The sequence below is a fragment of the Salmo salar genome, chromosome ssa05, assembly GCF_905237065.1.
Source record: "Salmo salar chromosome ssa05, Ssal_v3.1, whole genome shotgun sequence".
Classification (NCBI taxonomy): Eukaryota; Metazoa; Chordata; class Actinopteri; order Salmoniformes; family Salmonidae; genus Salmo; species Salmo salar.
This window is the reverse complement of record NC_059446.1, coordinates 64,028,204-64,042,571: the sequence shown is the minus strand read 5'-3', so window position 1 is coordinate 64,042,571 and position 14,368 is coordinate 64,028,204. Positions and strand designations below refer to the sequence as shown.

The window sequence follows — 14,368 nt, the reverse complement described above, 5'->3', positions numbered from 1 at the left end:
TAGAGGTGCATGGGGTAGGGTAAGAATGGGTAGGGTAGGTAAAAAGGGGTAGGGGTGGGGTTGGTGGCATGGGGTAGGAAGGGGGCATGCAGTAGGGTGGATGGCATGGGGTAGGGTAGCATGGGGCAGGGTTGGGGTGCATGGGGTAGGGTAGGTAAGCATAGGGTAAGGTGGGGGAGCATGGGGTAGGGTAGGGGAGCATTGGGGTAGGGTAAGGGCAGATGGGGTAGGATAGGCGGCATGGGTTAGGGTGGTACGGGGTGGGGTAGGGTAGGTGGCATGGGGTAGGGTGGGGTAGGGTAATGGGGTAGGGTGGAGGTGCATGGGGTAGGGTAGCATGGGGTAGTGTTGGTAAAATGAGGTAGGGTAGGGGACCATGGAGTGGGGTTGGTGACATGGGGTAGGGTAGCATGGGGTAGGGTAGAGGGGCATGGAGTAGGGTGGATGGCTTGGGGTAGGGTAGCATGGGTAGGGTTGGGCGCATGGGGTAGGGTAGCATGGGGTAGGGTGGGGTGGCATGGGGTAGGGTCGGGGAGCATGGGGTAGGGTTGGGGAGCATGGGGCAGTGTAGGGGAGCATGGGGTAGGGTAGGGGAGCATGGGGTAGGGGAGCATGGGGTAAGGTAGGGTAGCATGGGGTAGGGGTGGGGGAGCATGGGGTAGAGTGGGGTAGTATGGGGTAGGGTAGGGGTGCATGGGTAGGGTAGGTAAGCATAGGGTAAGGTGGGGGAGCATGGGGTAGGGTGGGAGGGCATGGGTAGGGTAGGAGAGCATGGGGTAAGGTGGGGGGCATGGGGTAGGGTGGGAGGGTATTGGTAGGGTTGGGGTGCATGGGGTAGGGTAGGGAAGCATGGGGTAGGGTGGGAGGGTATTGGTAGGGTAGGAGTGCATGGGGTAGGGTAGGGAAGCATGGGGTAGGGTGGGAGGCACAGTGTATGTTAGGGCAGAGTTTGCGGGCATGTGTCAGTGAGCTGTTAGAATCAAGCCTCCCTATCGCTGCTTCATCAAAGGACAGCCTCTCCAGCCAAATCACAGTCACACACAGTCGGGTGCAACACATCCAGGTCAATAAGCTTATAGGCGATTTACACAAACAACTCCTCCAGCAAGGTAGGAACAAAGTCATATTGGCTTTTTCTCTCCCTTTTAGCATTGTCTCTGCCAAGGAAGCCCTTGAAAATGTCAATCTGGTTCGCGTGCGACTTTAAGGAGCTCAGAGCCGTCTAATCTGACCAGCCAGCCAACAGACAGGTTGCTACTCCATCTACACGGTCTTATTGCAGCATAGAGCATGCTGGTGTTGAAATGGTGTTAGTAAAGTAAAGGGTTACTGTATGTTTAAACTACCATAGGATGTGTAAGGTTAAGGTTAGGATTTAGGGTTGGGTTCGACCATAGCTCTACGTTAGTCTCAAGGATGTCATAATAACCAAACTGCTATCAAGATCACATCACGTTCTAATGAAGATAAACTAGCTAAATCTAGTCAAAGGCAAAAGACAGAAGGTCATTCATGTTTAAAGAAGGTTGTTGATACAGCAAATACCATGTCGTGATCAGCCATTCCAAAAAGACACACTTTTGTCTCCACCAAAGTCAAGCATAGCTGTAAGACTTCTGTCTCTGCTCTCAGAAGAACCATTCCAGAGAATACATCATACATCTTCCAAAGATACGGGCAAAACACCCCACCAACACTATGCAGTGGAGCTCTCCAATGGAGGGAGGTTATTAGTGAATAAGCCTTGCCACTGTCTCTTTAACTGCCAATAAATTCCCATCATTACAGAATCTGGCAGTTTTCCTGGGCGTCTGCGCGGGGTTTTATCTCCCTCTCTCTCCAGTCTGGGAGCATGTAGATCTGGCCCCGTTAGATTGTCATACTTAACAAACATTCATGATTCATTTCCTCTACTGAGTCAAATGGGGCTAAAGGGATGTCTCGATTCATCTTATCGCGCCACAAATTAGCATTTTCCATATTCCTCAGCATCAACTGTGTATTAAAATTCCACATTTACCATTCCAGGCACTGGGCTGGCAGCTGTGGCGAGAACGGGAGTGTTCTGTTGGTGGATCCTGATCATTTCTGAATGGCACAAAGAGTGGCACATGAATTCTGCCACTTTCTGTTTGTTGCTATATGTCTCAGATTAGATTAGCCATTGAAAGGTCAAATCGAGGGTCAATGTGATTTTGTATTTACCACAATGAGTATCCTACCAGATATTCAGGTCCCCTTGAACTGTGAGAAAGCAAACTGTGTATGACTGCATTGTAATGCCATCATTTGGATCTATTAATGGTGACTGGAAGATAAATGCCTCATTCTTAGAAATGCAATTACATTTCATTTAAGTTATATGGTCACTGTATGCACTTTACTACCATCAGAATCATGTGTAATCAATAAAAATCGATGTACATTAAAGCTGCTTTTCATCATCAGTAAATAGGTGAATCTCTCTCTCTCTCTCTCTCTCACACACACACACACACACACACACACACACACACACACACACACACACACACACACACACACACACACACACACACACACACACACACACACACACACACACACACACACACACACACACACAGAGCAGCTTGTGCCAACACCGTGTTAAACTTCACAGACATCCCCCATCCCCTTCCCACTCATATTTCCACAACAATAAAAAAGGGTACAAGAACAAGGTGAAATTTCACAATTTCAGTAAAAGAGATGCCAGTCGGTAAATAAAATGGCATCCTTCTCACAATTATGGCTCTGGGAGTGACAACAGAGTATAAATCCTGCCTCTGCGTTCAGTTCACTAGCAGGTGGACCGTGCACAGGAAGTTGTTTGAGGATAGATTCTTTAAACTCCAAGGTTGTTTCTGCAGGGGTGTGGAAGGTGGGGGTGTGTGTGGTGGAGGGGTGTGGCTTGTCCAGAGTGCTCATGGGTAGAACCCCTCTCTCTAACTGAATGTTGGTTCACATGCTCTCCTCTCACAGAGCTTCCCTGTTCTATTCTAGCTGGCTACTTCATTTCACACCAATGTATGTCGTTTCAGAGCCATTATGATGTGTGGTGTCACTGACAGACAAGAGCCTCTATCATTTCATGGTAGATGAGTAGGCATGGGTAGAACTGAAGAGTGACACTCTCCAAATAGTTGAAGGTGTCCACAAAGTGGAACGCTTACACAGTTTGCAGAAACACAGATTACATAAATGACATTCTGAATAAGAATGTGTATAAGGGACAGGGATTCTCGGAAAGAATAGACTAATTCTTTGTTAAAACATTGGACGACGCAACAGCAAAAATGTATCACGTATGCTGCCAAACAGACACAACAGCTGACTTAATAAGACTCAAGTGCTCCAAGCAGCTGCTAAAAGACAAGGTGACGACATAGTATGGCGTGTTGGCGTATCTTCACTACACAACGCATACAGAACCAGCAAAGGTCCCCCTCGCCAAACAGGTTTCTGACCTCAAGGGTCTTTTCCTGGTTAAATAAAAGGTCATCAATAACAGGTGCAGGACAGGAACAGAAGAATGCACAGGTTTCAGAGTCAACCAACCATGGCCCTATGAATTGTGTGAAGAGTCTCAGTCACGACCAAGTCAAGTCAAGCTGGGGCGTCAAGGTGCTCCCACCAGTTATCTGAAGGAGGCCCTGCCTTTTCCGCAAGGGTAAGGCAGACGGGTAAGACTTTGGTGGCATTCAACTTCTTGACCTTTGCGCCTTTAAGCGGCTTTGCTACTTCACCGCACTCCGATCAAAGTTAATAAGTGCTTCATATGTTAATGAAAATTGGTCGTCCTCTTTGTGTTCCCACAGCTTTTTAATACCTATTATAGGCTCCAACTTTTAATGGAGGTTTTAGGTCCCTGTGACAAGCCCATTTCGCAGAGTGACTACACAGATACAAGGCTAAGCTAAGACCACAAAGTCCCACAGTGTGGCTCAGTGGAGAAACCTTCCTTCACAGGGGAGACCGTATTCTCCGAGAGGGAGGAGAGAAGGAAGAGAAGGAAGAGAAGATAAAGGCCATGGGATGAGTGGCTGCTTTAAAACCTACGTTCAACTCCGCACCGGACTAATTACACCACAGCCATCACATTTGAGAGGGTTTAGTTAATCAAGGGGCCCTTTTTTTCTTCCTATAGTCGAGGAATAACACACTTAAACCGTTTAATGCTGGTCCAGGATTGCGTCTTGTTTCATTCGCAGGCACTTTCAACATAAGTGGGGTAAATTTAAGCCACTCAGACACAGGTTTAAATGAGGTTTAAAGAGATCTCACTGAGCAATGGAACATGGCTGGAAAATGGCTATACCTGATGATTGAGCAGAACTTGCAACGACGAAAGAAAAGAAAGTTGGATAGGACATCACTTGGGTTTTAAGAGGAAGTGGGACACTTAGCTAAGCTTAGATAGTGAAAGTAAAAAAAAAATCTGACTGGTAAAGCTTGTACATGACAAGGGAAAGATTATTTAAGTATCTCGAAAACGAACAGTTGGCACTTCGGACAACTCTTAGTCCTACTTTATTCCAAAACATCAGAAAGTGAAAGGAGATTTGAGGCACACACACACTCATACTTGGTCTTATCCAAGACAATGGAGGTATCAAATGGTTTCTCCAGGGCTCTTTGAAGACTTGTACAATCACATTTTAAGAAATGTTAATATTCCTTGGGCTACTTTCACATGCAGTACTGTAGTGTTCAATTTATCCTAGCGCTAATGGGTCTGTGAATCCCAATCTATTCTGTGGTTCTCCTGTTGCAGTGTATAACTCTCACAATATACAGTTATATCAGAGGCATAGGGAAGGAGGTGTTGCTGATTTATAAATATATATTTTTGAACCTTTTTTTGAAGAGCAAAGGGGCACGGTTATTGATATGATTATTGAGGGCATAGCCTATGCAAAGCATGAAAATAGTTCTTTTTTGAAGACGTTTTCAAATCCTAAAAGTTTAGAGGTGTGAAAAATAAAGAATAATTCAAAACATTTCTTGTTGAAGGAAAAGGAGACGTGAGACATTCAAAGTATTGGTTCTTCATTAAAAGGCAAATTTATGGCATTCATGAGCCAGTAATTCTGGGGACACCTGGGGTACTAAAACCCAAGAACTGGGGGTATGGGGGGAGGTGTGTGTGTGTGTGTGTGTGTGTGTGTGTGTGTGTGTGTGTGTGTGTGTGTGTGTGTGTGTGTGTGTGTGTGTGTGTGTGTGTGTGTGTGTGTGTGTGTGTGTGTGACAGCTCTGTCATCTTCACACTGTATCCTGGAGCAGGTGGTAATTGAACTCCTGTGATGGCAGGGTGTGACCAATATGAAACTAAAATAAAGCAGCAATCTAATTGAATTGGAGTTCAAAGAGTAGTTGGTGGGTTTGACTGCGCTAGGCGTTTTGTGGCTGATAGTCCTCCCAGCAGTAGTTGGTGGGTTTGACTGCGCTAGGCATTTTGTGGCTGATAGTCCTCCCAGCAGTAGTTGGTGGGTTTGACTGCGCTAGGTGTTTTGTGGCTGATAGTCCTCCCAGCAGTAGTTGGTGGGTTTGACTGCGCTAGGCGTTTTGTGGCTGATAGTCCTCCCAGCAGTAGTTGGTGGGTTTGACTGAGCTAGGCGTTTTGTGGCTGATAGTCCTCCCAGCAGTAGCTGGTGGGTTTGACTGCGCTAGGCGTTTTGTGGTAGATAGTCCTCCCAGCAGTAGCTGGTGGGTTTGACTGCGCTAGGTGTTTTGTGGCTGATAGTCCTCCCAGCAGTAGTTGGTGGGTTTGACTGCGCTAGGCGTTTTGTGGCTGATAGTCCTCCCAGCAGTAGTTGGTGGGTTTGACTGCGCTAGGCGTTTTGTGGCTGATAGTCCTCCCAGCAGTAGCTGGTGGGTTTGACTGCGCTAGGCGTTTTGTGGTAGATAGTCCTCCCAGCAGTAGCTGGTGGGTTTGACTGCGCTAGGTGTTTTGTGGCTGATAGTCCTCCCAGCAGTAGTTGGTGGGTTTGACTGCGCTAGGCGTTTTGTGGCTGATAGTCCTCCCAGCAGTAGTTGGTGGGTTTGACTGCGCTAGGCGTTTTGTGGTAGATAGTCCTCCCAGCAGTAGTTGGTGGGTTTGACTGCGCTAGGTGTTTTGTGGCTGATAGTCCTCCCAGCAGTAGTTGGTGGGTTTGACTGCGCTAGGCGTTTTGTGGCTGATAGTCCTCCCAGCAGTAGCTGGTGGGTTTGACTGCGCTAGGTGTTTTGTGGTAGATAGTCCTCCCAGCAGTAGTTGGTGGGTTTGACTGCGCTAGGTGTTTTGTGGCTGATAGTCCTCCCAGCAGTAGCTGGTGGGTTTGACTGCGCTAGGCGTTTTGTGGCTGATAGTCCTCCCAGCAGTAGCTGGTGGGTTTGACTGCGCTAGGCGTTTTGTGGCTGATAGTCCTCCCAGCAGTAGCTGGTGGGTTTGACTGCGCTAGGCGTTTTGTGGCTGATAGTCCTCCCAGCAGTAGTTGGTGGGTTTGACTGCGCTAGGCGTTTTGTGGCTGATAGTCCTCCCAGCAGTAGTTGGTGGGTTTGACTGCGCTAGGCGTTTTGTGGCTGATAGTCCTCCCAGCAGTAGTTGGTGGGTTTGACTGCGCTAGGCGTTTTGTGGCTGATAGTCCTCCCAGCAGTAGCTGGTGGGTTTGACTGCGCTAGGCGTTTTGTGGCTGATAGTCCTCAAAGCAGTAGTTGGTGGGTTTGACTGCGCTAGGCGTTTTGTGGCTGATAGTCCTCCCAGCAGTAGCAGGTGTGAGCTGGGAATGTTCCGACTGTTCAGAGTACTGTACTGGTTCAAAGGTAGGGAAGTGACACGCTAGCTCACTACTCTCTAGTGGGCATGGAGGGCCTCCATAGGAGCATTCTTAGAGCCCCAGAGATAGAGAGACAGAGAGAGAGAGATAGAGAGATACAGAGAAGGAGAGAGACAGAGACAGAGATACAGAGAGGGAGAGAGACAGAGACAGATATACAGAGAGGGAGAGAGACAGAGACACAGACAGAGACAGAGACACAGACAGAGACAGAGATACAGAGAGGGAGATAGACAGAGACAGAGATACAGAGAGGGTGAGAGACAGAGACAGAGAGAGAGATACAGAGAGAGAGAGAGAGAAAGAGAGACAGAGACAGATAGATAGAGAGAGAGAGAGGGGACAGAGACAGAGAGAGAGACAGAGATACATAGAGGGAGATAGACAGAGACAGAGACAAAGACAGAGACGGAGAGAGAGATACATAGAGAGAGATACAGAGAGGGAGAGAGAGAGACAGAGACAGAGAGAGAGAGACAGAGAGGGAGAGAGGGAGAGACACAGAGGGAGAGAGGCAAAGACACAGAGGGAGAGAGAGACAGAGACAGAGAGAGCGACAGAGATACATAGAGGGAGAGAGACAGAGACAGAGATACAGAGAGGAAGAGAGACAGAGACAGAGACAGAGAGAGATACATAGAGGGAGAGAGACAGAGACACATAGAGGGAGAGAGAAATACAGAGAGAGAGATACAGAGAGAGAGATACAGAGGGAGAGAGACAGAGGGCGAGACAGAGACAGAGAGAGAGAGAGAGAGAGAGAGAGACAGAGAGAGATACAGTGAGGGAGAGAGAGAGAGATACATAGAGGGAGAGAGAGAGAGATACATAGAGGGAGAGAGAGAGACAGACAGATACATAGAAGGAGAGAGACAGAGACAGAGAGAGAGAGAGAGAGAGAGAGAGAGAGAGAGAGAGAGAGAGAGAGAGACAGAGACAGAGACAGAGATACAGAGAAAGAAAGAGAGAGAGAGAGAGAGAGAGAGAGAGAGAGAGAGAGAGAGAGACAGAGAAAGAGAAAGAGAGAGAGAGCGAGAGAGAGAGAAGGAGAGAGAGAGAGAGAGAGAGAGAGAGAAGCAGTGTTGTGGATGACATCCAGATCAATCCGCTGCTCTAAAGTATATTGTGTAAATCAGATATAAGGAAGGACAGATTCAACCCTGAACACAGAGATGCAGCAGCATTTCTCACATTGTTAAATGTACTGTCAGACTGCCCTGACTGTGTCCAGGTTTGGTTCTGTCTACCATGCCGTTCAAAGAGCTGGAAAATCTTATCAGTGACATGAATGGGGAGTCAACCATTTTGGTCTACAAAAGACCACTGCAGGGTTCTCAACCTCTGCTGCTGTAACTACCATCTTAACAGTACAGTATGTATCCTGTAAGTATTAGGGACAATTATTGAAAAGTGGGACCATTTATTGAATCCATATATTTTAATGTCTATGACTGCCATGTGGGTATTATTAGAACTAGGAGAACTATGAGAATGAAGGTCACCTTTGTTGCAGTAATACTCCATGTCCTCACAGCTCATGTTCTCTGACTCAAACTCTGCTGAGAAGTTCTCCTCTGTGGAGAACTCATCTTTGGCCATGAGCTCGTTCTCCTCCGACACACACTCCTCCTCTTCCCCCAGGGCGCCATCCTCTAGGGGACCTGGACACACACACACACACACACACACACACACACACACACACACACACACACACACACACACACACACACACACACACACACACACACACACACACACACACACACAGTTATTTGATATATACTGTTTAGACATACTTTATAAGACAAGATGGACCCAAGCCAAAACGGAATGTTCTTTGCCAATTAAACACATACCTACTTCATCTAAACTGGGTATTGAAGAAGTGCATTGTGGATGTTTTGCACCTGAAAGCAACCTGACTTGTAAAATAAATGACAGGTACCAACTGAACCAACCCTCTGAGAGAGAGAAAAAATAAAAGTTCCTCTGTGACTTTTCACTCGAGCATCAGCATGGGAGGTCTAAAGAAAATACTTGTATTAATTTGATAGCCTTATCAGAAGGTACAATGTTGATTTCCCATTTACAATTCCTGCCCCCAGGAAATACACCAGAGCAATCGTAAAGGAGACATTTTTCTGTGTGATTAATTTTCCCTCCCTCTGTGTAATATAATTTCTTTAAATCTAAATGATTTCAGAGTTTTCGCTTGTAGCTGTACATCTCTTCTGGTATTTGCATATTACCATTTTGCTTCAATAAATTGGTGCTGATGGAATTACAGTACTGCAGCCTGAATTGTATTAGTTCAGGAAACATTTCGCCCTGCATCTGAATATTATTAAAATAATGCATCTTACACACCTCTCCTCCTCCCCCCAAAATATCTCTAATGTCCCCAGGAAATTAGCATAGAAAAAAATAACTGAATTGATTTAACTTTAAGGTTAGTTTGCATTTGAAAATACACTATTGTCAGTCCCACTGAAACCTGCATCCTTCTCCTAACTTTTTCTCTCTCCCCCTTTTTTCTGTGTCTGCCTGTTTAAACTGAGAGTAAATAATCATATCAAACGTGGCGTTGTCAGCGGCTGGTAGATACAAACGTTCAGTCTGTCACACTTGAGCTTCACTGCAGCCTCTCTATCAGGTGCCATATTGGAGGCTCTGACAGACAGAAAGCTACATATGTACACTAGCCTGATATCCTCTCAGCACCTTCCTATGTGTTTGTTCCATTGTAGCAGGGACTAGATCCCCACAGCTTTTAATAAAGCAATAATATTGGTCCAAAAAAAAACTGGTGTGCCTCTCCTGTTTCCCTTTCTTCCCGCGCGGAGCTTCATAAAAGACCCCCTGATCTCCACAAACTGCTTGCTCTTTTCATTAGGTTTCTAAATGACTCCTTTGTAGCAGGCTACATCTGCAGGAGCCCTGGACATGAAACGAATTAGCACACACATCTCTAATAGAAACACTATGGAGGAAAGAGAGAGACAGAGAGAGAGAGAGACAGAGAGAGAGACAGAGAGAGAGAGAGAGAGCGAGACAGAGAGAGAGAGAGAGAGAGCGAGAGAGAGAGAGAGAGACAGAGAGAGAGACAGAGAGAGAGAGAGAGAGAGAGAGCGAGAGAGAGAGCGAGAGAGAGTCAGAGAGAGAGAGAGACAGAGAGAGAGACAGAGAGAGAGAGACAGAGAGAGAGACAGAGAGAGAGAGAGAGAGAGAGAGAGAGAGAGAGAGAGACAGAGAGAGAGAGAGAGAGAGAGAGACAGAGACAGAGAGAGACAGAGAGAGAGAAAGAGAGAGACAGAGAGAGACAGTGAGAGAGAGAGAGAGAGAGAGAGAGAGAGAGAGAGAGAGAGAGAGAGAGGCTGTAAATTAGGATACAGTTTTATGATCTTGTCTGATGTCTTCTACTGACTCCACCAGGAGTGAAAGAGAGTGAAGCATGAATGGAGTCAATGAGTCTTCTCCGCCATCGCTTCAGATGATATTGAGAGATTCATATCTCCACTATCAAGGGGAGATTGCATGACTGGAGTTAAACCCGTCTGCCTAGGCAATTGAGGACGGTGCGACAGAAGAGGAAAATACCTCTCTTTTCACTGTCTGTATCCATTTATATTCACTACACAGCTGAAAAGGGGATGCGTGTGTACAACTAAACGATTCTACCTCATTGCAGGGTAAATTAAACACCACTATTTGGCCTTACAAAATACATCTGTAGTTCAATAATACGAGATGAGAGATTGTCATGGCCAATAAGAACAGAGATGGGAAAGATTAGATAGGATCTAGTGGTTCTCTTGTGTTCTCTACTCTAGCAACACAAGTTGTCATGGCCAAATAAACACAAAAATATTACCAACACAGATGCTTCATGAAACACCAGTGTTATTTCATATTGTAAAATAAAGTGATATCCAAACATAGTCCGACACATGAAAGGAGTTTGGAAGGCTACTTCTTGGGGTCTGCGTAGATTACCAAAGTTTGAATGCTTCCCTCACATGTTTAGCTTATTATACAGTATTCATTGCATGGAGAGACCTGAAATTATTTCAGAGACAGCAATGATAAGAATAATGACTTTCTAAATGACTAGCACTGCACTCCTAACTCATTTTCTGATAGTGGCATCCCCAGCTTTATTTAGTTGTGTACTGTTTAAAATCCTGCCACATTCCCTATGTGACCCACTATATGGACGTTGTTGGTGCGTTTCTATCAGTGATGTATATAAACCCTGGATTGCTGATGCTATGTATTGGCCAATGAGAGGGTTTGAAGCCACCGGCCGGCCATATTGGCACTTCCAGACGGCCATATTGGCACTTCCAGAAGACGCAGTCCTACATAGGAATGACTGGAATTCTACAGTATTTCAATTAAATGTATTTAAGTTTTCTTTTTTTGTAGTGGGGACATTCACATTAAAACTTTCAAAAAATGTGCTATACTTTAAGAAAAATGTTTATATATATATTATGTTTAACTGACAGAATATAATTTAAAAGTATGCATTAAGGTGTCTGTAATCGAATTAAAGTGACAAAAACGAATGTAGACATTAATAAATGCATTTCTATAATTGGTGGGGGTGCCCAGAGATGGAGGCGCGGTTGATTCAAAACAGAGCACCCTGTCAGTCATCTATTGTATATATATATACAGATTCAGTGATATATATATATATCAGTGACATGAATGGGGAGTCACCTTTGTTGCAGTAATACTCCATGTCCTCACAGCTCATGTTCTCTGACTCAAACTCTGCTGATTCAGTGATATATATATATATATATATATATCACTGGTTTCTATAGGTGCTGGGGAACAGGCCAAAGGAATGTGTGATCCTTTCCCCTCTTATCAACCCTCCTCTAGAGTTCAGAAGGACACTAACACCGTCCATCCACTACCAACCTTTCTCTTCCAAACACTAAACAACAACATCACAAAGAATGCTCTTCCTTCTTCTTTGGAAAGCTTATAATCTTCAGTATTGACTCAGACAAACACCCCATTCCCATAGAAAAATCAAGTAGCACTGCCATACCTGTATCAACCAAACCTGCATGATTGCCATGGTGGTCCCTGCCAGCCACTGACCATCAGCCCTGACTGTATCACCTCTATCCATCTAGGTCTGACTGTATCACCTCTATCCATCTAGGTCTGACTGTACCACCTCTATCCATCTAGGTCTGACTGTATCACCTCTATCCATCTAGGTCTGACTGTACCACCTCTATCCATCTAGGTCTGACTGTATCACCTCTATCCATCTAGGTCTGACTGTACCACCTCTATCCATCTAGGTCTGACTGTACCACCTCTATCCATCTAGGTCTGACTGTACCACCTCTATCCATCTAGGTCTGACTGTATCACCTCTATCCATCTAGGTCTGACTGTACCACCCCTAACCATCTAGGTCTGACTGTATCACCTCTATCCATCTAGGTCTGACTGTACCACCCCTAACCATCTAGGTCTGACTGTACCACCTCTATCCATCTAGGTCTGACTGTACCACCTCTATCCATCTAGGTCTGACTGTATCACCTCTATCCATCTAGGTCTGACTGTACCACCTCTAACCATCTAGGTCTGACTGTACCACCTCTATCCATCTAGGTCTGACTGTACCACCTCTATCCATCTAGGTCTGACTGTATCACCTCTATCCATCTAGGTCTGACTGTACCACCTCTATCCATCTAGGTCTGACTGTACCACCTCTATCCATCTAGGTCTGACTGTATCACCTCTATCCATCTAGGTCTGACTGTACCACCTCTATCCATCTAGGTCTGACTGTACCACCCCTATCCATCTAGGTCTGACTGTATCACCTCTATCCATCTAGGTCTGACTGTACCACCTCTATCCATCTAGGTCTGACTGTACCACCTCTATCCATCTAGGTCTGACTGTACCACCTCTATCCATCTAGGTCTGACTGTATCACCTCTATCCATCTAGGTCTGACTGTACCACCCCTAACCATCTAGGTCTGACTGTACCACCCCTATCCATCTAGGTCTGACTGTACCACCTCTATCCATCTAGGTCTGACTGTACCACCCCTATCCATCTAGGTCTGACTGTACCACCCCTAACCATCTAGGTCTGACTGTACCACCCCTAACCATCTAGGTCTGACTGTACCACCCCTAACCATCTAGGTCTGACTGTACCACCCCTAACCATCTAGGTCTGACTGTACCACCTCTAACCATCTAGGTCTGACTGTATCACCTCTATCCATCTAGGTCTGACTGTACCACCCTCTATCCATCTAGGTCTGACTGTACCACCCCTATCCATCTAGGTCTGACTGTATCACCTCTATCCATCTAGGTCTGACTGTATCACCTCTATCCATCTAGGTCTGACTGTACCACCTCTATCCATCTAGGTCTGACTGTACCACCTCTATCCATCTAGGTCTGACTGTATCACCTCTATCCATCTAGGTCTGACTGTATCACCTCTATCCATCTAGGTCTGACTGTACCACCCCTAACCATCTAGGTCTGACTGTATCACCTCTATCCATCTAGGTCTGACTGTACCACCCCTATCCATCTAGGTCTGACTGTATCACCTCTATCCATCTAGGTCTGACTGTACCACCCCTATCCATCTAGGTCTGACTGTATCACCTCTATCCATCTAGGTCTGACTGTACCACCCCTAACCATCTAGGTCTGACTGTACCACCTCTATCCATCTAGGTCTGACTGTACCACCTCTATCCATCTAGGTCTGACTGTACCACCTCTATCCATCTAGGTCTGACTGTATCACCTCTATCCATCTAGGTCTGACTGTACCACCTCTATCCATCTAGGTCTGACTGTATCACCTCTATCCATCTAGGTCTGACTGTACCACCTCTATCCATCTAGGTCTGACTGTACCACCCCTATCCATCTAGGTCTGACTGTATCACCTCTATCCATCTAGGTCTGACTGTATCACCTCTATCCATCTAGGTCTGACTGTACCACCCCTATCCATCTAGGTCTGACTGTATCACCTCTATCCATCTAGGTCTGACTGTATCACCTCTATCCATCTAGGTCTGACTGTACCACCCCTAACCATCTAGGTCTGACTGTACCACCTCTATCCATCTAGGTCTGACTGTACCACCCCTATCCATCTAGGTCTGACTGTACCACCCCTAACCATCTAGGTCTGACTGTACCACCCCTAACCATCTAGGTCTGACTGTACCACCCCTAACCATCTAGGTCTGACTGTACCACCCCTAACCATCTAGGTCTGACTGTACCACCCCTATCCATTTAGGTCTGACTGTACCACCCCTAACCATCTAGGTCTGACTGTATCACCTCTATCCATCTAGGTCTGACTGTACCACCCCTATCCATCTAGGTCTGACTGTACCACCCCTATCCATCTAGGTCTGACTGTACCACCTCTATCCATCAGCCCTGACTGTATCACCCCATATCCATCAGCCCTGACTGTATCACCCCTATCCATCT

The 14,368-nt window shown here is 46.1% G+C and overlaps 1 protein-coding gene across 3 annotated transcripts in view; it reads right to left on the bottom strand.

The window, feature by feature from the left end:
* The window catches only part of LOC106579058 (zinc finger protein ZFPM2), a 154,751-nt gene that overhangs the window by 104,310 nt on the left and 36,073 nt on the right, over positions 1-14,368 (bottom strand). For 2 of the 3 annotated variants that reach the window (XM_045718569.1, XM_045718568.1), the window contains exon 2: positions 8,339-8,497. The exons of the other annotated variant lie outside the window; for it this stretch is intronic. In XM_045718569.1, the coding sequence (XP_045574525.1) occupies positions 8,339-8,497 (159 nt within the window). The remainder of the gene's footprint in view (positions 1-8,338; positions 8,498-14,368) is intronic. 3 annotated transcript variants of the gene reach the window in all.